Source organism: Lethenteron reissneri, chromosome 24, assembly GCF_015708825.2.
Source record: "Lethenteron reissneri isolate LAM-NWPU_2019-01 chromosome 24, ASM1570882v1, whole genome shotgun sequence".
NCBI classification, from domain to species: domain Eukaryota; kingdom Metazoa; phylum Chordata; class Hyperoartia; order Petromyzontiformes; family Petromyzontidae; genus Lethenteron; species Lethenteron reissneri.
Genome location: NC_083802.1, coordinates 7,072,122 through 7,096,378, shown reverse-complemented (window position 1 = coordinate 7,096,378; position 24,257 = coordinate 7,072,122). Strand labels below are relative to the sequence as shown.

At 44.7% G+C, this 24,257-nt stretch overlaps 1 protein-coding gene across 1 annotated transcript in view; it reads left to right on the top strand.

Moving 5' to 3' along the window:
* Positions 1 to 24,257, top strand: part of LOC133346476 (unconventional myosin-Ie-like) — a 113,433-nt gene that overhangs the window by 67,645 nt on the left and 21,531 nt on the right. Inside the window, exons 7-20 of the mRNA XM_061558087.1 lie at positions 1,030 to 1,161; positions 6,250 to 6,384; positions 6,786 to 6,918; positions 7,411 to 7,607; positions 8,422 to 8,502; positions 8,830 to 8,916; positions 9,900 to 9,986; positions 10,458 to 10,625; positions 11,414 to 11,499; positions 11,771 to 11,852; positions 13,155 to 13,261; positions 13,696 to 13,794; positions 21,183 to 21,327; positions 21,996 to 22,110. Of these exons, the coding sequence (XP_061414071.1) occupies positions 1,030 to 1,161; positions 6,250 to 6,384; positions 6,786 to 6,918; positions 7,411 to 7,607; positions 8,422 to 8,502; positions 8,830 to 8,916; positions 9,900 to 9,986; positions 10,458 to 10,625; positions 11,414 to 11,499; positions 11,771 to 11,852; positions 13,155 to 13,261; positions 13,696 to 13,794; positions 21,183 to 21,327; positions 21,996 to 22,110 (1,654 nt within the window). The remainder of the gene's footprint in view (positions 1 to 1,029; positions 1,162 to 6,249; positions 6,385 to 6,785; positions 6,919 to 7,410; positions 7,608 to 8,421; positions 8,503 to 8,829; positions 8,917 to 9,899; positions 9,987 to 10,457; positions 10,626 to 11,413; positions 11,500 to 11,770; positions 11,853 to 13,154; positions 13,262 to 13,695; positions 13,795 to 21,182; positions 21,328 to 21,995; positions 22,111 to 24,257) is intronic.

Below are 24,257 nucleotides of genomic sequence, written 5' to 3'. Positions count from 1 at the left end.
AACCCTCCACCACCCGACACGGCCAATCAGTAAAAAAGTGTCACGTTGACAAAAGACAAATAGTTCACTGCTTTAGCCCACCGGTGTGTTGAAGCGTGAAACCACAACATTTACAATTTTTGAGTACAACGTTTCGCTGGTAATTACATCCAGCATCATCGGGCAATTCGCTGGTAATTACATCCAGCATCATCGGAGGGTTACGACACATTTATAAATAACGCGATCTAAACCCAAAAACGTTGATTATGAATGGGGGGGGTGGATTGTTAGGCGACGGTGAGATGACAGCAGGGAACATTGAAAGGAGCTTGGGTGTCAATGAATGGATGTTCGTGATGGTCATTTATAGAGGCATGTTTTGCTGTTTCATTGATACTCAACGGGTCAGTTAAGGCACATGGCCGGGTGGCATTGGGATTATAGAATTGAACTTGAATCTTTTTTTAAAAATTTGTTTGAACTAAAATTGCAATAGCTATCATGAGAATAAGCATGTGTCTCTCCTGGGAACCCTTTCAGAGCAGTGCATTACCCTATGTCATCGCATGTTGATCACATGGCAGCTACGATTTCAAAATCCTGTGTGGGGTCAATTAAACGAGCACCAATTTGTGGGAAATCACCAGTGCCTCATCCTTTCCAGTCTGGATTCTGCCCTGGTAATGTGCAAACCTTTCCTCGGGAACATATACTTGATATACATACAGTAATAAAATGAGTGTGCTAGAGGTAACATTTCACAGACCAACAGCCCCCAATTACGCAAACACGTCATTACCATAACATTGTCGTTTTCAATCCATTTACTGTCCTTAAAATACTAGATTGTGAGAAGTGAACTGCCATTTTGCCCTGTACAATAACAAAGGTGTGATTGTTACATTGAAAAAGACATCGCGAGCAGCCTTTAACATTCAACCCAGAGATCTCATCTGTTTGTAAATTCACCTCAACCCGAGTTCATTTTTCCAAACTATTTTTTTTCCACCAATGTTTGTTATTGTTGTTGTCATGTGTGTCCTGCAGGGAAAGTATTTCGAGATCCAATTCAGCCGGGGTGGAGAGCCAGATGGAGGGAAGATCTCAAACTTCCTATTGGAGAAGTCTCGGGTCGTGAGCCAGAACCCCCAGGAGAGGAACTTCCACATCTACTACCAGGCATGACCGCTCTGTTCCTCCCGAACCTTGACCCATGACCCTCGCACACCAACTCTTCTTCGCACAGATTGGGGGTTATCTCTTTGTGGTGCTGCTGTTACAGAATCTGACTCACAACTGGAAGGTTCTGAGATGAGATATTTCTAACTCAGCCCATCAATATCATGGCAGTTATTTGCCTCGTAAATGCTTCCCTGAGTCTCAGGACTCTGTTTTTAGGAAGCTCTTGCATAAGATGGTTGGACCAATACCTACGTGTTAAATTGGACCAATACCATTGAGTGTTTGTAACATGGGAGGAGGAAACGGGACTACCTAGAAAATCACTCATGCAATATAAAGGGTTTACACTCAAAGCTCTGCACAGATAGATTCCAGTTGGACTGCCCATCCCTTGGCCAACTCAGTGTTAGTTCCTCTTTGTGGGGGGTCAACAGTGGTTGTCTTATGCAGAGACTACCCCAGCCCCCGCCATGATAATGTGGTATGTTTTCCCGCATGTATTTTGAGCAATCAAGTATTTTTTTACTTCTGAATTATAAAGGACTGTCAACCATGGTGGGGATTTGAACTCAGAATGTTATTTACTAGGAGCCTGCTGTTTTCACAACTCAGTCGCGCTGGTAATAAACAAGCAAAATATCAGATTTTTATTACTGTGTTCCAAAGGTTAGAATGTGAGGTGTTTTTTTTTTTCTTCGTGATAACTAAACAGGTTTGTCACATGGTTGTGCGAAATAAATGATAAGCAAAGTGGACTCACTGCTTTATGAACCTGGCGACCAGAGGTTTGATTCTTGGCCAAGGCTGACTTCAGTAGCGCATTCAATCTGAACCCGTCTAGGGCTCCCCTCTTCACCAACTCCCGATTGACGAACTTGGTGACATGTGAACAAATAACCCCTGCGACTTGGCTTGGGGAGGAGACCTTCATTTAGTAGTTGATAGGTCAAGGGCCTTCAAACATAATTTTATTCGGAGTAACTCGGGCTTTTGGAAATCAGTCGTCAGTGAGCACATTGGTGTTTCTTAGTTCAAATGCTGACAGTGGTTGTTGTATATTAAGACTGTCTTCCTCCAGATGAATGTGTAATTTTCACTTTTGGATGTCAGGCCACCAATGGGAATAGGTGCAAGCAGATTATTCTTTGGGGATAAAGACGCTTTGAGTTTTTTTGTATGTTTTAATGGTAGCAAAAACTTCGATATTTTTGCATCTTCAACTAGTTCCCTATTCTTGAAGCACGTACCGATACTCGTTTAACGACAGATTTCTATTTACGCGATCTAACCCACAAAAAACCCGTATATGTTGAATGATATTGGTCGTGAAAGCCTACGTGTTAAACTGACCGATACTCGTTGTTTGTAACGCGACTGATGTAACCATGTTCATAACTAAGATCTGTACCGCTTAACGCCTGCGCCGTTGCAGGATGCCCAGGAAATAAAGCCTAATAGCTCGTTGAGCCCTTCCTGCCGAAAAAAAAATCTGTCTATACACAAATTTAAATAACACAATTAATAAAGAACTACATCATGGAAAATTCGCTTTTATGTAGGCTCGTGAAGAGCACTGAATAAACACCCTTGTAGAATCTAATAACGTGGATAATTTTTAATAATGTATTTTTAATTCTAATTTATATGCACATTGTCCCAATTTACATAATCATGTTTTAATTGCCCTTTTCAGGGAGGAGGAGAGGGAGGGTTGTAAGCAAGCAATATGTCCACGTTTTCAGTACTTAATTATGCATTTCATAATTAAAATTAAGCAAATAAAACCCCAAAAATGTGTTATGCAGCTTTTCTCCTGGACAACATAGCAGTCATAATTAAAAAGAGACCCACTACTCCACTGCTTTCAACGAAGCTCATTAAAGCCCATGTCTTTGCCTTACTGATTTGTGTTTTTTTTACAAACATGATCTCAGAAGAAATATGTTTGCATTATAGTAACATTATCACGACTGCATTGACAATGCTATTGAAGTACACGGGCAATGCTATAGAAGTCAACCACGGATAAGCTGCAATTTGAGCGGTAGTAGACAGTTTTAAAGTGAATGAAACTTGCCCTAATTATAAAGGTATTCCCCTGCTATGTATACACATTCATCCTATCACCGTTGTCAAGCCTTAATTCCCGAAACAAAAATTCCTGCAAATATGTAGACAGCCATTTCAGGATATCTGCTTTCACATCCTTTCATCGACAGATGCCCTTTTTAAAATTACTTTCTACCAGAGGTGGGACAAAGTCATTGTTATGCAAGTCCAAGTCGAGTCTGAAGTCATCAAATTCATGACTCGAGTCTGACTCGAGTCCAAGTCACATGACTCGAGTCCACACCTCAGAGGTGGGACAAAGTCATTGTTATGCAAGTCCAAGTCGAGTCTGAAGTCATCAAATTCATGACTCGAGTCTGACTCGAGTCCAAGTCACATGACTCGAGTCCACACCTCAGAGGTGGGACAAAGTCATTGTTATGCAAGTCCAAGTCGAGTCTGAAGTCATCAAATTCATGACTCGAGTCTGACTCGAGTCCAAGTCACATGACTCGAGTCCACACCTCAGAGGTGGGACAAAGTCATTGTTATGCAAGTCCAAGTCGAGTCTGAAGTCATCAAATTCATGACTCGAGTCTGACTCGAGTCCAAGTCACATGACTCGAGTCCACACCTCAGAGGTGGGACAAAGTCATTGTTATGCAAGTCCAAGTCGAGTCTGAAGTCATCAAATTCATGACTCGAGTCTGACTCGAGTCCAAGTCACATGACTCGAGTCCACACCTCAGAGGTGGGACAAAGTCATTGTTATGCAAGTCCAAGTCGAGTCTGAAGTCATCAAATTCATGACTCGAGTCTGACTCGAGTCCAAGTCACATGACTCGAGTCCACACCTCAGAGGTGGGACAAAGTCATTGTTATGCAAGTCCAAGTCGAGTCTGAAGTCATCAAATTCATGACTCGAGTCTGACTCGAGTCCAAGTCACATGACTCGAGTCCACACCTCAGAGGTGGGACAAAGTCATTGTTATGCAAGTCCAAGTCGAGTCTGAAGTCATCAAATTCATGACTCGAGTCTGACTCGAGTCCAAGTCACATGACTCGAGTCCACACCTCTGCTTTCTACCCACTCACACACATCTGCATGCAAGCGAAGTATCTGCTAATTTACTGACATTTTCATCTCGCTGGACATTTTCTTTCATTAGTAACTTAATACAACACTGTCCGACAAACATGATAGATTGTTCACCTACATCTTAGCATTGCCCATCCTGCACTGCTATGATGTTACCACTTCCATTCTGCAAACTCTCAGTGATCTGTCTTTTATGTTTACCCAGAGTAAAAAGTGCATGGTTACCGTAAATGGCACTTTTGTTTGGTTAAATACTTAATTACCATCCTCATTAACAAACAGACCCTTACGAGTGAAAAATAGTGTTAGGTTAATTTTATTGGCACTGATCCGTCTATTCTGAGCAGGGAGTACAGTACGGCAAAAGGTTGTGGCTTATAATGGGAGTAAACAAATGCGTCACAGTGCCATGCCTTGACAAGACTGAAATGTCACCATTCATAAACGTCTGTTTGATGCCAAACATCTTCGAATGGAAAACTGTGTCTGTATCAACTCAGACCACACGTGCCCCATCAGTTCCCTTCCTGGCACTGCCTCATAACAAATACATAGTGGGGCAACATTTATGAGAAATGGCCTTTTTGCATTGATTTCAGAAAAGTGTTTCGTGCCCACCCGAATGTTAGTCTGCTGTATATTTTTCTGTAGTAAGACAGAGTTAATGACAGGGTTGATGATGCTATTATAGGCTCATGCGTCCACTCTGCAACCATTGCAGTTTCTACGATTTACTTGAAATTTTTTACCAATTGCTGTTTTTTTCAAATTGGCACAATTATAAGTGGCGAGTGATTCTATCCACCCAACCACCAATCTCACCATCGAGCACTGACCAGCATGGTGAAGTTTGGTCAAACAACCTCCCATGACTGGGATATAATGGCAAGGCCTTCATCCACAAATGGATTGAAATTGAGATGTAAATGATCATTTAAACATTCAACAAGGCATGTCCCCTGAAAAAAAAACGTTCTCTAGAGATTTCACTGTATTTTTCTGGCACCTCTTTTTTATAAAACGTTTTGTTGAACTATAAGGCACAGTCGTCTGCCGCCGCATTAATTGGTAGCTTATTACTGTGCTTGTTTCACTAATAGGGCCCTGCTTGTAATCATGACAGTGAACGACAACGTTGTGGCATGCTCAAGTGAGCCTAGGGATGGTGTTTATCACTGTTGACTTCCCTGACCCAGCAGTGAACATTCCACATTCTTACGGCTGGGTCCTGTTTCTGCACAGACTGTACTTATTTTAATTATTCCAGAGTGATAATAGGTTGAACTGAGCTTACGGTTGATTTTGGCCATATAACTTGCATTCCCACCTCCTGAGGTATAACAAAACACTGGGACATATCATGGGAAGAAGAATGTTTCACGATCTCAGAAGAGGGAACAATTACATGTAAAAGCTTGTGTTGCCTCCGAAACGTCGTGATTTATTATTTTATTTCTATTATTTCTTCTATTATTTTTGGTAATTTATTATTATTATTTCTTTTTACCTACGTGACTTTACCGAAACAACCTAAGAGTATGAATCCTTGCAGTCACGAAAGCTTCAAATCTAGAATACATGTAAAAGCATGGTTTTGAGTGGTGTATTTTCACTTCAATAGCAAAAACAGGGACTTTCAGTGCATGTAAAGACTTGCAGCTTTTTCAGAACCGCTACCTCTCCAAGGACAGTCTCAGGAAAGCGAGGATAGGTAGCAACCCTGCCTCTAACCACAGTTCCACCTGATCATATTATGACAACTGGTAAAAAATGTAAACATTTTACATTGCTTGTGTTGCAATCGAAACGTCGTGATAATTTTATTGTTTTATTTTTATTATTTTATTCTTTTCCCTTCTACGTAACTTTACCTAAAGAACCAAGAATATGTTTTACACTGTCTTCAACTATCTGCTTGCTTCCCGTATTTCCTGCAGCTCACAGAAGCAGCAGTGGGTGACCAGAAAGAGTCACTGGGCATCACAACACCAGACTACTATTACTACCTCAACCAGTCTGGGGCCTACAAGGTCGATGACATTGATGACCGCAAGGACTTCCAGGAAACCATGGTAACCATCGCTTAGCAACCAGGCTGCAGAGGTACTGGCCTCTTTCTACCAGTGGATCAATTTTGCTCCCATCAAACAAACAAATAAGTACATAAACACATAGGAAAGGCATAATTTAATTGCCGCAGTTAAATTGCATTTATGTCCATCTACCAATTGTTCTTCCTGATCATTCTTTTCCAGAAGCAATCTGGGTTAAACACCATTGGGTACATTCATGGTGATTTGGTCATTGCCATGTATTTATTTGATTCAAAACCAGGTCTTAATTGACCCCTCTTGTTTATGTCCATATCCACCTTCTCTTCCATTCTTATTCCTCCTCTCCACCAAACACACGCCCCTTCATCGCTCCTTCACCGTGTCCCCACTCTCCTACCGCCCCCCCCTCCCCACTTCAGAAAGCGATGCGAGTGATCGGCATCCCTGCCGAGCATCAGCAGATGGTGCTGCAGATCGTGGCGGGGATCCTGCACCTGGGAAACCTGTCGTTCCGCGAAGCCGGCAACTACGCGGCCGTCGAGAACGACGACTGTGAGCCGAGCGACCTCCGCGGGTCAAACACAAACACAAGTGCCGCCGTCGAGCTCCTGCACTGGCGATTTACAATTAAATGGAATGCAACGTGGATTTTTACACGGCTCGTAGATACGGTCGCATCTGAAGACGCTCTAAGTAAAACAAGTGGGCGTATTTATTTTGTAAAAGCAGTCAGGCGCAGGCAGAAAGAGAAAGACGAGATTAAAAAAAGCAAGGTCTTGATCCTGAAGGGGGGACGGGGAGCCGACAACATGGACGGACGGCTGGGGGAGTTCTAGACAAAGGGGGGCGGGGAGCAGAGGAGAATGAGCAACCTTCCACTCACCATAGATTTTGGAGCATAGTACAGGACAACAATGCATTTTGCTGAACTGCCCTCTGCGGCTCCTAAATGATCCCTCTGCCACACTGTAAAGTTTAACATGAACGTCCCCCCCCCTGCGCCACCCCCCTTTTTGTTTTGTTTCCCCCACCGTGCTCCGACAGTCCTGGCGTTCCCGGCGTTCCTGCTGGGGATTGAGCAGGCGCGGCTCAAGGAGAAGCTGACGAGCCGGCAGATGGACAGCAAGTGGGGCGGCAAGTCGGAGACCATCGAGGTGACGCTCAACGTGGAGCAGGCCAACTACACGCGCGACGCGCTCGCCAAGGCGCTGTACGCGCGCGTCTTCGACTACCTGGTCGAGGTGAGGTCCGGTCGCAGCGGAGGCCGAGCCGGCTCCCTCGTGTGTATGATATGTTAAACTTATTTCTCACCATACGTAGCCGACCGAGCTCATCGGAGGTGCGGGGGGAGGACAACAGTGCTTGCCACAAATGAACCACGGTATCTTGCTGATCTCATCAAGGAGCATTAACCATCATGCCAACTCAAGTCATTCTCACAGGGGCTTTTGGCTAGCCATCAAACAAAGACGGTTACCGCGCCATGTGCTTTCAGATGTTCTCAAATATTATTTAGGTTTTTAGAAAATTAAAAGATTAAATAGTCTTTTATTTATCTAGGAAAGTCTCAAATGGGTCTTTAGATTCTTTTTACAGGAAGGTTCTGCTTGGGATGTATGGCCATTTCTTCACCAAAGTCAAATGTATAGGTTAGTGTAAGTCACTGCATTTTGTGCATGTCTACACGTGTTTGTGGGGGGAGCGGTGGCTGAGTGGTTAGCACTCTGCGAGATGAACTCGGCAACCAACAACAGAAGTGAATATTTGAACCGGCCCTTGGCCTCCCCTAGATCGACTTAACCTCAAATGAGTACCTGGTAAATATCGCCGCTTGGGAGACAAAGGGGGTCGGGCGTGGTGATAGCCACCCCCACCCTCTTTTTGTGTAGTGTTGGCCTTAATAGGTGCTCGCGTATGGCGCTTACTCCCTACAGTCTGGTAAGGTAATAGGAGGGGATCTTTGTCTTGTCGCTGTTCTCTATGTGGTGTATTAAGTGCTGTGTGTGCTTTGAGACCTTTCTCAAGGCGGGGTGTGGGTGTTGTGTTTGATCACAGGCCATCAACAGAGCCATACAGAAGGACCACGAAGAGTACAATGTTGGTGTCCTCGACATTTACGGGTTTGAAATCTTTCAGGTGCGTTGTGCGTTTCGTGTGTTCTTGCCATTTTCACAAACGCGACTTGGCATTTTGTTCTAGTTTTGAAGCTTTCGTGACTGCAAGGATTCATATTCTTAGGTTTTTTTTCGGTAAAGTCACGTAGGTAAAATTTTTTATTTAAATTAATAACAGTAAAATAAAAATAAAATAAAAATCACGACATTTCGGAGGCAACACAAGCTTCCGTCTTCAGGTGGAACCGTCACAGCACGATAGCTCTATCAAGTGTTATTCCGTTTTTTTATTGTGTCGTTCGGGACTTTAATTCTGAACTCTTTGTCGTTGCTTCACTTTGCGTTACAGAAAAACGGATTTGAGCAGTTTTGCATCAACTTCGTCAACGAGAAACTGCAACAAATTTTCATCGAACTGACGCTAAAGGCAGAGCAGGTAAAACATACCCCAAGGGTTTATGTTTCATGACTAACATTCAGGAAGCAAAATAAATGTGTTTTATAGCAAAATGGGATAATATGTTCAAGGATCAGGATGTCATGGTGGCCAAAGTCGTTGATGCCACCACCCCACGCTACTAACGCCCTCTCTACCCTGGCACCGCGGATCCCACTACCACCTGGAACCACGTTCCCCCACCCCTCAATGCCCAAATATCTGCGGATCGAGAATCGGACTCCTCAGCCACCACCAAACCTGATTGACGTCATGCTCGAACCCCGAGGGACTGCCGACGACCCTCCGCCATATCCCGCAGCAGCAACTGCTGCTGCTGCACAGTAGTTCGTTTATTATTGAGCCAACTGGCCAGGAATTGGGCAAAACCTGGCCCACTTTTTTACACAGGAAGCCAGAGAGCACAGACTTAAGTGTTTCTTACCTAACATTAAAACGAACAGCATATTTAAGAGTGACAGTTAAGAGACGAGCAACAATATACTATTGAAAAGAAGAATTTAAATAATGGTAAACACGCAAATTACAAGAGCCGCCCAAACGGTATCTCACCATCTGGTCTTCTTAGGCCTTCCCTGTGATCACTGGATAATGTTTTATAATATATTATTAACCACTGTACAATAAACTAAAAGGTTGTCTTCCTCTCGGCGGAACTCGGGTATTATTAACACAGAAAAACAGGGAATCCTGAAAGTGCCTTCTACGGGTCTCTAAAAGTGATCGTAAATTTTGCAGCAGCTCCATTCCTGCAAGTTCCCTAAGTCGCGTGCTATCACCCCTGCAGCAAGGCTCCATTCTTATTTAAAGTGACGCCGTTGCATCGGTTGGTGTGGTGGTGTTGTTGTTATTGTCGTTATTGTTGCATGGACACGGCTGCTGACCGGAGAACCGTGACCGCATGTCGAGTCTTCCCTAGTAGTAGGTCTTGGTCGTAGCTAAAGCGCGTGTGATCTCTGCAGGAGGAATACGTGCAGGAAGGCATCAAGTGGACGCCCATTGACTACTTCAACAACAAGATCGTGTGCGACCTCATTGAAAACAAAGTGGTAGGAATCGTCTTGCCTTGCTCGTCATCAAAGGGACCTCGGGCTAGGCCAGTAGGTGCAACTGAACGTCGTGATACGCAATCCGTCATGGTCTTCTCCATTGACCTTACCCACTGTAAAGTGAGGCTAAAGCCTAGTCTTGGTCATCTAATGCTCACTTGTAAGAGAGTGATTGGTAATATATTTAAACGGAATGTAATGTTGTTAAAGTGCTGGACCGGTCTGGTGTCAATTCGGGCTATTGTGCTTTAATTGGTCATGGATATCCAACAGTCGTCATCCTATTTCAGGCACCCCTGCTATAGGAATGCGGTATTTCTACTGCTCGAGTGCTCGAGGGCTACGATATGGGACAACGGTATAAGAAGGATGCTGTGATAAGAGTAGTAGGATACGAACGAATGTTGTAAGAGGACGAACGACGCGACGGGAGCCGTGTGTGTGGTCTGTGCGCCGGCTCATGCTGGGTAGAACCCGCCGGGCATCATGAGCGTGCTGGACGACGTTTGCGCCACGATGCACGCCAAGGGCGAGGGTGCCGACGCCACGCTGCTGCAGAAGCTGCGCGCGCAGATCGGCAGTCACGAGCACTTCAACAGCTGGAACCAGGGCTTCATCGTTCACCACTACGCGGGCAAGGTGCGGCTCCGACAGCCTGACACGCGCACACGAAGAGAACCTTTCCCTTTTATGTATGTATGTATGTTGAACTTCTTTCGCACAGTATGTGGCCAATCATGCTTAATCAGAGGTGCCGACTCTTACCACGTTCAGCGCTAGCGCACGATCATGCTTATAACTTGGGTACCTTCATGAGTACAGGGGTGACGAGTACACCAACTCGAATGCAAACGGTCACTTTCCAAAATATAGGTTTTTGGAGAGGGCATGACCCCTGACCTGGAGAGCGTGAAAATGTTTTACTGGATAGAACGGCTCGGTAACCACTGTCTTACCGCCATCTGCAATCGCAAAGCAAGAACAATTTAGCAAATGCCATACAGTGTGCAACAGTGCGTGTTTGGACAGGGCAACGATGGATAAAGAGAGAATGGAAATTGCACACCATTTATCATGCCTCATTGCATCGAATGAATGGCAGCTACAGACGGTGGCGGTAGTGTGTTTATTCAATTAATGATGTTCCTTTATTTATCTAGGTCACAACAACAAAAACTACAACGTTTTTTTAAATTTTGACTTAAAACTTTCGTGACTGCAGGAATTCATATTTTTTGGTTCTTTCGGTAAAGTCACGTAGATAGTAATCGTGATATGACATTGCATCTAGCCTGGCGTTTACTGTAGGGATCAGTGCGAGTCGATCACCACTTTGTGGGTAGCCAAAAATCGTTGTCCTGTGAAGAGACTGCCCCTTGTCATAGGAATGTGGAATTCATGCCTGTTTATTTGTTTTCCTCTGCCAGGTGTCATACGATGTGGAGGGATTTTGCGAGCGGAATCGCGACGTCCTTTTCACGGACCTGATCGAACTGATGCAGAGCAGCGAGCAGTATGTTGGTCAAAAAACTCAAGTACAAAAAAACTTCCCGCTTGACTAACAGGCGTGACGTCGTGTAACGGCAAAATGCTTACGAGTTTCACAAATCATGTGACTCAATTGTCATGCGTAAAAACAAATTACTGTTGTTTATATATGTACCTAATTTTTTTATTATGTAAGTGTTTTTTTGTCCTTTGCATACCATGCTAAAGTTGAGTGATTTTGTTCACGTTTATAAACACGTGGGGGGAAATTTTGTTGTATTCTTTTTGTGCCATAGCTCCTTCATCCAGGCGCTGTTCCCAGAAAACATTCAGAGCGAGAAGAAAGGGCGACCAACAACTGTAGCCAGCAAAATAAAGGTGCCTCACGGCCCGTACCCACGAACGTGTTCAATCCATCCTCGTGTGTTTTCCCCGACCATGATTGTCAATTAGGCTTGCCATCTCTGATGTCACAGAAAGCAGAATATCTCACAATTCTGGAAGAGTGGAGCACTATACTTGAATGCATCGTCCTGAGTGGTGTATTATCACGCAACTGATGAACAAAAAACCGGGACTTTCAGTGTCCTGGAAGGCTCACAGATTTCCCAGGATGGCTGTCTCAAAAAGAGGACATCCTAGGAAAGTGGCAATCCTAGATGGCAACTCGTTGCCTGACCACCAACCCAGGAGCCTCTCTCGTGTGACACTGCTGGGCTGGGTAGTGGAGTCCAACTCCGGACACCATCATGACATCATGGGTCACCATGGTGCTGAGTACTTTGGCCGTGATACCACATTCGTGCCCTTATCACAAAAGCTTATTTGTATAAAAGTCAAAGAGTCTCCCTGGACTAGCAGGTGGTGAGATGTTAACTATCTTGCCTGGTATACAGGAGGTTGTGGGTTTGATCCCGACCCTGACGCCTATCTATTTGGAGTTTGCGTGTTCTACCCATGGTCATGTGGATTTTTCTCCGGGTCCTCCGGTTTTTCCCTACACATTAAGAAAACAAGTGTTTATAGTACTTGGATGCGATACCTTTCCACATGATAAGCCACTTTGTTGAGGTATCGTTCTGAAAAGGAGCTGTATAGCTCAGTGGGCCTTACTTGGAAAATAAAAATAGTTGGTTAAAGGTTAGGTGCATGGGGCAATGCTCTTCTCTATTTCTGTGTCTGAGCCATGGAGGAAATCCCACAGTCCTGTGATCGGGCTCAGTCTCTTCAACAATAATTGTTTTCCTTCCATCGGCATTTGTATTTTACCATTTGTTGCATGAGAGTCAAACCAATGTTTTCAATTCTGAAAGGTGGAATTTGTCCAAATTATATGCAGAACCAAGTTTAATGTAGATTGTTGTGTGCACTCATTGGTAACCGGACTGCGACCAGCAACTGCATCCTGCAAGGTGGTCAACGGATAGCATTGTTGAGCATTGCCTCCATGTGCGTGGGCTTTCTCTGGGTAATCCACTTTTCTCCCACATTACAATCAGTCATTATTTATATTGGACAAACATCCCGAATGCAGGACCCTCCTGAAATGTTTTTGTTGAGGCTCATTGTGTGTTTTCCGGATAAATAATTAACATTGTAATTTACACTGTGTGCATGCCGTGCCAATTTGTCAATGCATGAGGGAGCTCATTGCGTGACGTCCGGCCATGTGGTTCCCAGAAACAAGCCAACGACCTGGTGAACACGCTCATGAAGTGCACGCCGCACTACATCCGCTGCATCAAGCCCAACGAGACCAAGCGTCCACGCGACTGGGAGGAGAGCAGGTGCGGGCCCGGCCACGCCAAACCGACGCCTCCTTTTTCCACCGTACAGCCGAGCTGTGCCGGGTCTGTGCCGAGCCAATCGTGCGCGGGCTCAGGAGAGGGCGCTTGGTTGTTTTGTCACCGCAGAAGCCCCGAGCTGTGCCGCTGATGCCGTTCCCAAAGAACGCGTCGTCAGCCCTGACTATGGCCGGCGCTTGGCCTCGGGCCACATTCAACGTGTCGTAGTTTGATTCCAGCTCGGCGCGGCAATTGGCCTTTGGAAAAGTAGTCGTAGCTTGAAGGTGCCGCGCTGGCTCGGCTCGACTCGGCTCGGATGTGCCAGTGGAAAATGTCATACAAGAGTTGTCATCTCTCGGGGATTTGTCTTTGTAATCTCGTGGTTTTCTTGGGAGGTGCTGTACAACGCGGTCTATGACGTGCACGTGCGTGCGTAGGGTGAAGCACCAGGCGGAGTACCTGGGCCTGCGCGAGAACATCCGCGTGCGCCGCGCGGGCTACGCGTACCGCCGCATCTTCAAAAAGTTCCTGCAGCGGTGAGTACCGGGGGGGGACACAGGCATTGTCAGTGTCACCAAGTGGCAGTTGCCTGTGTTTGATCGTAAAAAAGTTTTAAAATGTCTCTGCATCCCTGCGCAAATAAGCAAAGTAGCAGCACTCGTATACTCTGATCCAGTGGTGGAAAATCCAAATTCCCCGTGGTTTTCTCCACGCACAATCACTGGTGGCTTCCAACAAAGTAAACGGTGCTCTCATTTTTTTTTGGCTCGTTGGAATGTGGGCTGAATTGTCCCACGACTGGATTTTGTACCCCGCGACCTTTAGATTGTGAGGCGCACGCTCTAACCGCGGTGCCACCCGGCCGGATGAATTGATGTCCGGCTAAATACCTCAAAAAATACCTCCAGAATCGCAGTGGCATGTTACGTTTAATGGTGATCAGCCCCAAACACTTTGTGAGAAACCCCTCATTGTTGCGTGCCTCACGCTGCAAGTATTCGGACAAGAGTGTGAAATTGAGACACAGTTTGCACCGCTTTAAGGCGCTTAACCCCGCTGGCATTCGGCGGTTAGTCACGACCTCCCCCTACCAACGCTGGCCCGCCCGCGGGCTTTAACAAAGCAGCTCGGTGTGCATCACATTCATGGGCGTCTTGCATAATGGCACATGGCAAACTTATGCCGCGGTTCTCAGCAGCTGGAGGAAAAAGGGCCCGTGTGAACAGGGCGTGAGCATTTGGTTACCTGCTGATTTTGGCTGCCCCCTGACAGGAGGGCAGAGGGTGGAACCTGCCTTTCGTGGAGCGTGGGGTTGGGAGGGAGATGTCTCTGGGGTGGGTGGTGGTGGTGGTGGCAGTCGCGGTGCTGTGAGATGGAGAGAGTATGCGGGATGAAGGTTGGGGAATGTGTGGGAGCTTAGATAGTAGTTGATGGTAATTTATATGATTGAGTTGGTGGTCTACGTTTGCAAAATTGTCAGAGTAAGTGGTGTCTTGAGTTAAATTTGGTAGAACTATGCTGCTCATATTTGGCTGATATAAATTTCCACGTGATAAGTCCCTTCATTGAGCTATCATTTGTGGCCAGGTTGCTTCTGAAAAAGGTCTAAATAGCTCAGTGGGCTTTACCTGGTAAAATAAAAAAGGGTAAATAGTTAAAAATAGAAATCAACCAGACATGTAACATTTTTTTCGCATGTAAAATAATCATACCAAGTAAACTTCATATCTTAAATGACCGATACAAAAATTCACACTTTGTTTGCTGCACCTGCAATCTAGCTTCTGAACATGTCCATGCATATCCAAACAGAAGCAATAATGGAGTCTGATGTCAGCTATGCATGATAGCAGTTGTGGATTGCAGTGCTATTAGAAGCCACTGAAATACCAGGAGATGTTACATAATTGTACAGGGTGGGGGTGGTACAAATGGGAATTTGTGGTAGGTTAAGGGTTCATAGAATTTTACAGGAAAGTGAAAATCACGTTTAAGTGTCTCTTCACTCAAACAAGCAATGGGGCGGTGCTCATCTACAGTGGCTGTTCCTGGAACAGTGGCGACAATTCCACATTCCAATGACAGAGGCCAATTTCTCCATGGAATAACCACTTTTTGGCTTCCCGCAAAGTTATACTTCTATCATTAACCTGGGCTGAGTTGACTCTCAACTGGGATTTGAACTCACAATTGTCTAATTGTGAGCCATGCTAAGGATAGGAAACTGTAACAAACACCACCCACTATTAAAACTTGAGCCCAACATTCGATGTTTGGCTCCGGATAGGAATCAACTTTGTGCTAATGCGAAGAGCTGTTGTGAAACTGTGACGCACACACATTGAAACTGAAATGATGTCAGCTATGCCCCGTGATGTGGTAGCCGTCTTCAGCTTGTGAGAGAGATGGTCAGTGCTGATTCTTGGAAAGTGCTGTCACTCCATTGACATTTAAAAAATAATAATGCTCTGTACTTACCAAGCAGAGCAAGACTATTTTTTCAGGAGGCTTAGTCACATTTACTGTTTAGTGAGTTCCATTAAATGCATGTGCGATGAAACTGGAGTACCCAGAGAAAACGAGCACATTCAAGGGGATATCACTCATAGTTCCACACGGATTACCTCAGTCCATTGTTGTACTTCCATTTCGTGGCCTAAACAAAGAAAAATATTTTTAAATAGGCGTTTATAAATTATTAAAGGAATAGTTTGCCGATATTTAAACATTGGGAATGGAGTGATGACACAGTGGTGTGTGCACTACTCTGTGAGCCCAACAACCTCCGTTTGGCTCTTAATTGTGGCTGACATGAGAAGCAAACCAACAACTTGAGTTTGACTCCCAGCTGTGGCTGGTGTTACAAGCAAATGATACCTGAACCAATCCCATCATCAACCTGAACTGACCAGCATGTTGAAGCATAGTCAAACAAGCTTCATAGCCGGCGTGGAATATGGTAGTCTTCATCTAACAGTCGATTGACAAAGGGCTCAATGGTTTAAAGCAGAAATCCACAGGTGTAACATTTCTGTCAGCAGCAGGTTCGGTGCCGTGTGTCATTTACCATGACCTCAAATGTGTAGCTTTCAAATAAATAAATCAATACATTGAAAGTGCGCCATCCAGTAACAGTGCTTGTATGAGAGAATAGTCGTTCATGTGAAACGTAGATTTTTTTTGTGGGTTTTATTTATTTGATCAAACATTTACAAGGCCACACAGCTGAGGTGTACAATGTCGGATACAGTGCGATCCTTTCTAACCGGCTGAGGCCTCGTTCCATAACTGGCACGATGGAGAATGCCATAAAAAGAGGCATAACATAAACACAGCAGAGTGAAAACCATGTGCTTGGATCATTTACATTTCACATGTGCATTTCAGTGCCACAGAGAGAGTCACGTATGTGGGCCATTCAAGGTTAACATTCATCCTTAGTTTCGAAAATGTAAAGAAAAGTAAATGAAACTTTACGTATTTTTCAATGATCCTCCAGCTACATGTATACGTTTTTTTTCCGATTGGTGTTGTAACACCTAAATTAGAGACATTGCATTCTTTAGGACATGTATCGAGCCAAATGAGGGCATCCACTACCACATTCTCATCATCATTCAATGATCACCTCATCTCCTCATCAGGTGCGATCGAATGATGGCATCTACACTTCCAACACTGCCAGTTTTGCGGCAGTCTCATACACATTCATGTGGCAATTACTCCGAATCAACTGCTCAACACGCAGTCTCTGTGAGTCACAACGCTGCATCATGCACAAACACGTTCGTCATCCATTGCCCACTCGCATCCATTTTTCAACAATTTGTACCACTTCATAATCCTTCTATGTTCTTGACAAAACATCAACAATCCTTTCTAGATTTGAAGCTTTCATGACTGCAAGGATTCATATTCTTAGGTTTTTTCGGTAAAGTCACGTAGGTAAAAAATCAAAATTAATAAAAATAAAATAAAATAAAAATCACGACGTTGTGTTGCCTCCGAAACGTCGTGATTTTTGTTTTATTTTATTTTTATTAATTTTGATGTTTTACCTACGTGACTTTACCGAAAAAACCTAAGAATATCAACAATCCTCTTCAGCAAACCTGCAATATATTTCAGCCGGTTTGGCATTTTACCTTTACCAGAATCTTAATTGCGCAACATTGCTCCGCAGTCTACGATACAGAGTTGACCACACCTTCAACATACCCAAGACTACTTTGGGCATCTGTTGCTACGAGCACTCCCACAAACTTTTGGTCTGTAATTTTTTGTGATTATCCAGAATGAAAAAGTCCAGATTGATCTCGAATGGTCCTTGTAGAATAACACTTACTATACTGTCATGGGGTTACGTTTAAGCCTTGTATTGTGTAATTTCTTAAATAGTAGTGCTTGAATGGATTTTGTAGAAGTAATGATGGCACAAGATGTTTGAGCGAATATCCACGTGGTTAAAGTTTTCCACAGACAGCTGGCAGATTGGATGTCTCATTTCCTCTCCTGGCTGGTATAAGTGGGCTCCAGTCTGATCTTAAAAAATAAAAGTGTCCTGATGCTCAAATGCACACAGGCCTCTTCAGTGCTTGACAGAGTTGGTGGTTAAAATCCAGTCCATTCCCTCAATAGGTTAACCACTCTTAACTCAACGTACTAAATGGTACTCCTGACATCAATCACGGAGGGATTGAAGGATTGAGTTGACCCCACAACCAGGATTTGCATTTTCTCCCCCACAAATATTGTTACAATTGTACTTTTGGCATTATGTCATGAGGCACAGCATCCGTTCTGAACTCTCACTGAGCAGTTTTTATACACGGCCTATTACACAGAGAAACTTTTGTTGGCAACAAACTACTATTATAAATTTTCAACTCTGGAATTCAAGTGAAATTTTTTAAATAATTTAATTATGCAGAAGGGTCTCCACGAGAGGGAGCTCTAGAGAGTTCCTCTAGAGGGAATTATGACCGACTATTCCAGTGCTGGCCAGATATCTTGGAAGAGATGTGAGTACCCACACTTTATCCCACCATGCGCGACCTACTCATCGACTTTGTTGGCCTCATATACTGCTGGACGGACAGGCGGTGGGGGAGCCTGTCCCGTTGTTTCAACTGTGGCGCTGATAGATCAAGCCGGCGACCTCTAGGTCGCAAGTCCAGTACGCTAACCTTTACACCAAGGCAGCATCTCGAGTCAAGAGCAGCACAAAAAAACGTATCTCAGTGGCTCTTAAATCAACGCTTACCATCTTGGTGCCACAGCAAAGCCGGCCGAATGCATTGTTTTTGAGTTGCTCTTGGAACGTGTACAGCTGGCAGGGATTTGACGAGCAGAGGTGACCCGCGTTACGTAGTCGGAAGGCTGGAGCTGCTGAATTGCTGTCTGTTTCCTGCTCCCGTGTGGTGGTGAAGCGTGCAATGTCAAAAAGGCCTTGTATGGTCTTCCTCCCCCCCCCCACCATTTGCCCTTGATACGATTGTGCACGACTGACTGAGTTGTCGTATTTGGGGAAGCAGAGATTTATAGACGGTCACGTGCGCTATGTAAACAATGCACTTGCATGTGGCGGATGAGGCAACAAAATATTGCGGAAAAGATTTTTTTTCGCATTTCAGAACCGGTAAATGTACAATAATTATAGTCACATTGTTTTGACATTTTTTTTTCTCACAATTGCAATTGGTTGTAAAATGCTTGTGGAGGCATGAAGTAGGGCCCTTCAATAACGAGGTAAAACTTCATTTTGGGAATAAATCTGAAATTTTGTCCTAATCCTTGACATCCATTTCAGAGTAAATTTGGCCACAATCTCTAGACTAAGCTCCTTATTTGTGCCGTTGATAGTAAGGTTCACTCAATTTATGTCTGCTTAATAAGTTTTCAGAGAAATATAAACGCTAGCAAATATATACACAGTGCCGTGTTTGGTAAGACCGTTGGAGACCAGTCTGTGTGATTGGCTGTCTACGCCAATGCTGGACAATACGTGGATTGCGATTCACAGGTGGATGGGAAAAGATTGTTTTCGCGGATCTCAGAACAAACCAGAACACTAAAATAAGCGTACAACAGTTTTTGTTTCGGCCGATGGCAAATAAAAACCCAGGACTAAGAATTCGGGCATTAAATAAATATAACGTCTACCAATAGATGGTGCTAGGACTTTGGCTTTAGCATATTTCACAGGGTAAACTCTGGGTAATTGTTGGTCGTACATCATAGCTTTCTGATGGATCGCGGAGTGTGTTCGAGATCCACTAAAAGGAATCACAGTGATGTGTGTATTGGTTACCGTTGCTCTACACTTGGGTTTTTTATTTAACAAACAATACAACCCAATTGTGCTACATAAGTGAAGATTAATAATCAATGTTTTTGGGTTTAGATCGCGTTATTTATAAATGTGTCGTAACCCTCCATCACCCGACACGGCCAATCAGTAAAAAAGTGTCACGTTGACAAAAGACAAATAGTTCACTGCTTTAGCCCAACCGGTGTGTTGAAGCGTGAAACCACAACATTTACAATTTGAGTACGACGTTTCGCTGGTAATTTTTACTGATTGGCCGTGTCGGGTGGTGGAGGGTTACGACACATTTATAAATAACGCAATCTAAACCCAAAAACATTGATTATAAATAATATTGGTCGCGAAAGCCTACGTGTTAAAATAAGTGAAGATGTAAGGAGGCGAAATCTCCTTATTTAACACCTGCAGACTGAAGTGAGCTGTCAGGGTAGGCACCATGGTCCCGTAAAACGAATATCACTGTTAATAAACCAGGGTTTGCTCGCACTATCAGTTTAACAAAATGACGACCACGTTCAGAAATGTCAGCCATGTTTTTCCTCTGGAAAGAATGGCCTCCACCATGGGAATGTGGAGTTTGCACGAGTGGCTCCTGGCCACAGATAGAGGTGTAAGTATGTCTCAATGTTCACTACAGCAAGAGGTGGGGAGACACTCTGACTGATCAAACCACTACAACTACTACACTCCACAATGCTGTTTAATCTTGGGTATGTGCCTGGGATTAGAATGCAGAAATCCAGTGATGTTGGCTGTGTATATTAATATGGGTATTCCAGCTCCCTGAAACACCAAGCCACAACTTAAATAAACAAATTGTGTAGCTATACTAATCCCGATACAGTAGTTCTCTATTTAATAGGAAAGCCTCACTGACTTTTAGGACTCTTGTTTTACTTAGAAGGTTCCTGCTTGGGATATTTGACCAATTTCTCTGCGCTTTTATTTACACGTGGGAGAAAATCCCAGGGCGCGGAGAAAACTCGCACTTACCAAGACTTGCATAGGGATAATAAAGGCAATACATGCAAAGCAACAACGCTCAATCTTAGTACAAATGGGTGACGATCGGTATGTGCTGTACCGCCCCCTATTGACTACCTCCCTCTGCTCCTTAGGTGGGTGGGTGTCTGATGTACTTTTATACATGAACAGCCCATGATTTTATTCATCCACTGTTGGGTGAGTGCCTCCCCACACCATTCAGGTCATGGAGGGTGTATTTGACCATACTTTACTCTGCTGATCAATGTTAGTTGGGGAAGGTGGGGGAGCATAGATGTGGGAGCAATGCATACAGTACAACAATGCATCCTGCTGCATTGCCCTATGTAGGCCACAACAACGTTGCCCTCTGCAGCCTACAACACCTGTTATGCTTGGTGGCCAAACACCCAAGCAAAATCCAGGCTCGACCCCGCTCACAAGTGCTGCATTCCGTGAGTCTTGTTTTAATGAAGTAAAACTCTGTCCGTGAGCCACCAGCCGCACTTGCAAGCAGCGCGGTCTGTCGACAAAACTCGCCGGCTTGTGACTTTGGGCGTGACGAATCGTCGGATGCTCGACATGGTTGACGCCTCGTTGCGGGGTGGGCAGGTACGCGATTCTGACGCGCGAGACGTGGCCCGAGTGGCACGGCGAGGAGCGGAAAGGGGTCGAGTTCCTCCTGCGCACCGTCAACATGGACCCCGACCAGTACCAGATGGGGCGCTCCAAGGTGTTCGTCAAGGCACCCGAGTCGGTGAGGTGGACCCCCTCCATCCGATGTCGCCCATTTCCTCTGCTGCCACTTGATTCCTCTCCTACCTCCGATTCCTTCGATGTTTCTTCACGCTCTGATTTCTCTGCATCTTTCCAATGCCTCCCAATTCCTTCACTCCCTCTGCTATGCCTGCTTGCTCGGCTCCCTCTCGCCATTGTGCTCCTGAACCTCGCACCTTGACAGCCCATAGTAATCGTATAATGTTTATAGGCGTGCCTTTCATTTGACCAACTTCATTGAGGTCCTGCATTGGGATGTTTGGCTAAATCTGTGCGTATGTGCAGGTGTTTAGGTGGGTGGAGTGTTGCGGGGAGTGGTAGCAGAGCGGTTAGCTACACTTTGATACCTGCCATGGCTAACATTCGTGGCAGGTGACATCTGAATTGACATCAGTGACAAATTTTTTAACTGATTTTGGGCCTGTCCTAGGTTGACTTAGACTTGAATGAGTTACTGGTGCGATGCTTAAACATCAGAATTTGGGGGGTGGGGGAGGGGACAAAGTCGGAGAGGCGTGGCGCTGGTCATACCATCCTCATATGTCCTTGCTAACAGCACTTGCCACAACAGAAACTAGAGGGGGTATCTTTTTCTTTGTTTTATGTTTTTTATTTGCTTGATGGGGATTGGATGATTGCTCCCCTTAGCTCTTCCTGCTTGAGGAGATGCGGGAGCGGAAATACGACGGCTACGCACGTGCCATCCAGAAGGCGTGGAGGAAACACGTGGCACACAAGCGGTACATGAAGATGAGGGAGGAAGGTGAGTGCAGCGCTGCTCGGAACGAAAAAAAAGCATCGGCATTCCCGTGAGGGCAGAGCCAACGTGTGGCAGCTCCACAGCACTGCAACCTAAAGATTGGCCTTGCATTTGCAGTTATTCATTGTCAGCAGGAGCGCGTGGGATAAGCGGTGGACATAGCGATTAGCACACAGCACTGTGATGCCGGAGACACGAGTTCATTTTCTAGCCTTGGCTCACATCGACGGTGCACGTGCATCCACTTGACATCACGTCACTATTAAATACCATGTGGGGCTGTGTTCGTCACCTTCGGTGGCACTGAATCATAGGTGGAAATTGCATATTGCTATGGCGGGAGCCAGGATATCCATAGAACTACCAGCTAAGGTGCTCAAATGAAACCCTGGCTGATGCATTTAAAAAAATTATGCACTGCCATTTTGAGTAAATAGATTATTCAAGACGGCATTGTTCCTTCTATACAGCCACACAAGGGTATGTTATATTTATATGACGAATGCCTACATTAGCAATACGGCTTTACTATTTATCGTACCTACATGTTAGATTTACAAGACTGCTTACAGTGTTACTATTGATGACCACACAAACATGCATGATTAAGAAACAAAAATACATGATGGATCGTGCCACCTGGTCTAATGGTGTTAAGAAAAGAGCTCTGATGGCGAGAATATGTTTACATTTAATGCGTAGCATTTGCAGTGTGAAATACATCACGACTTTTGAGAATTGAGCAAAATCATTTGTATGAATGTATGTATGCATTTTGAACTTCGTTCAAACCGTACGTAGCTAACCGTGTTAATTGGAGGTGCGCGGGAAGGACAACAAACTAAACACAAAAAGCAGTTCGAAAGATATGCGTTTTGAATCTAGATTTAATAGTGCATAGCTCCAGTGGATTCCTAACATCAGAAGGAAGAGCGTTCCAGACGGCTGCAGAAGCACATCTGAAAGCCCGCAATGCAGTGGCCGTTTTTGTTCGATGGTTATCCAAAAGCCGCTGTGACGATGACCGGAGTTTGCGTGATGGTTTATGCTCTTTGACGAGGTAAATTCGCAGCTCCCTCCGTGCCCGCCCACCCCACCACCCTGTGGTTCCCGTGCACTCGCAGGCAATGTGCATTCATTGTAATTTGCTCATTACAGCCGAATTGTTTTTGAAACAATGCAAGCAAAGTATGAAATTACCATCGCTAAATCATGGAGTGGTAAGTCACTATCCTCGCAGCAGGCGTCTACTTAATATGCGAGTGTGAGGGGATCATTATGAAGCATATTGTTTGTTATTAATTCGTGATGTGCTTGTGTGTGTGTGTGTGTGTGTAAAAGATGAGATGCCGTATAAAAAGAGTTAGGTACGGAGTAATGAAGAAGCAAATGAGATGGTGTTGAAAAGAGATTCTGTCAATGTGCAATTAGGAAGCAGAATTCTTTACATGGCTGTGTGGCTCAGAGGGCTTATAATGTCCCGTGTCAGACTGTGGGTTTGCCATCAGTGAAGAGACCTGATTCTTAAGTCGAGAGAGAGAGTTGCTCATCTCAGCCCAGCCATCGATCACTGCACGGGAAAAGCCATCCGTTATGTTTGAGTTTTCTGGCAGCTGGATCTAGCTAAAGGACCTGGTAAATTTAGTTTTACTTTGGCTCTTGGGGCTAACATATATATATATATACTATATTGTTTGATTGACATATGGACAACGGCTCCTTAAAGAGCATGAGTGAGTGGTCTGGGCCCATTGAAGTCACTGTAAAAGTAGCTACATGCCATCATGTCACAGGAATATTAGCTGACGTGGTGATGACGATGCTCGGCCGAGTGAGGAAGTTCCAGAAGGACGTTTCTTAGTGTCGGGACATGATGCCGATGGCATAAACAAGTCCTTAAATGGGCATTGAGGTTGTTGCTCATCTCTGTCGGTGACCTCGAGCCAGTGGTGTAAATTCGACTCTTGACCTTCCGCAAAGTGGAACCCATTTGATAGAGTATGGATTATGGTGGTTTGAGTCGACCTCTATTTGAGATTTGGCATGGCAACACTGCAGTTGTGAGTTATACACCCTCTAACCATGTAATTGGTGTTATTGGTCCAATTTTTTTAAAACTAAATTCTGCACCTTTATATTTTTTGTACCCT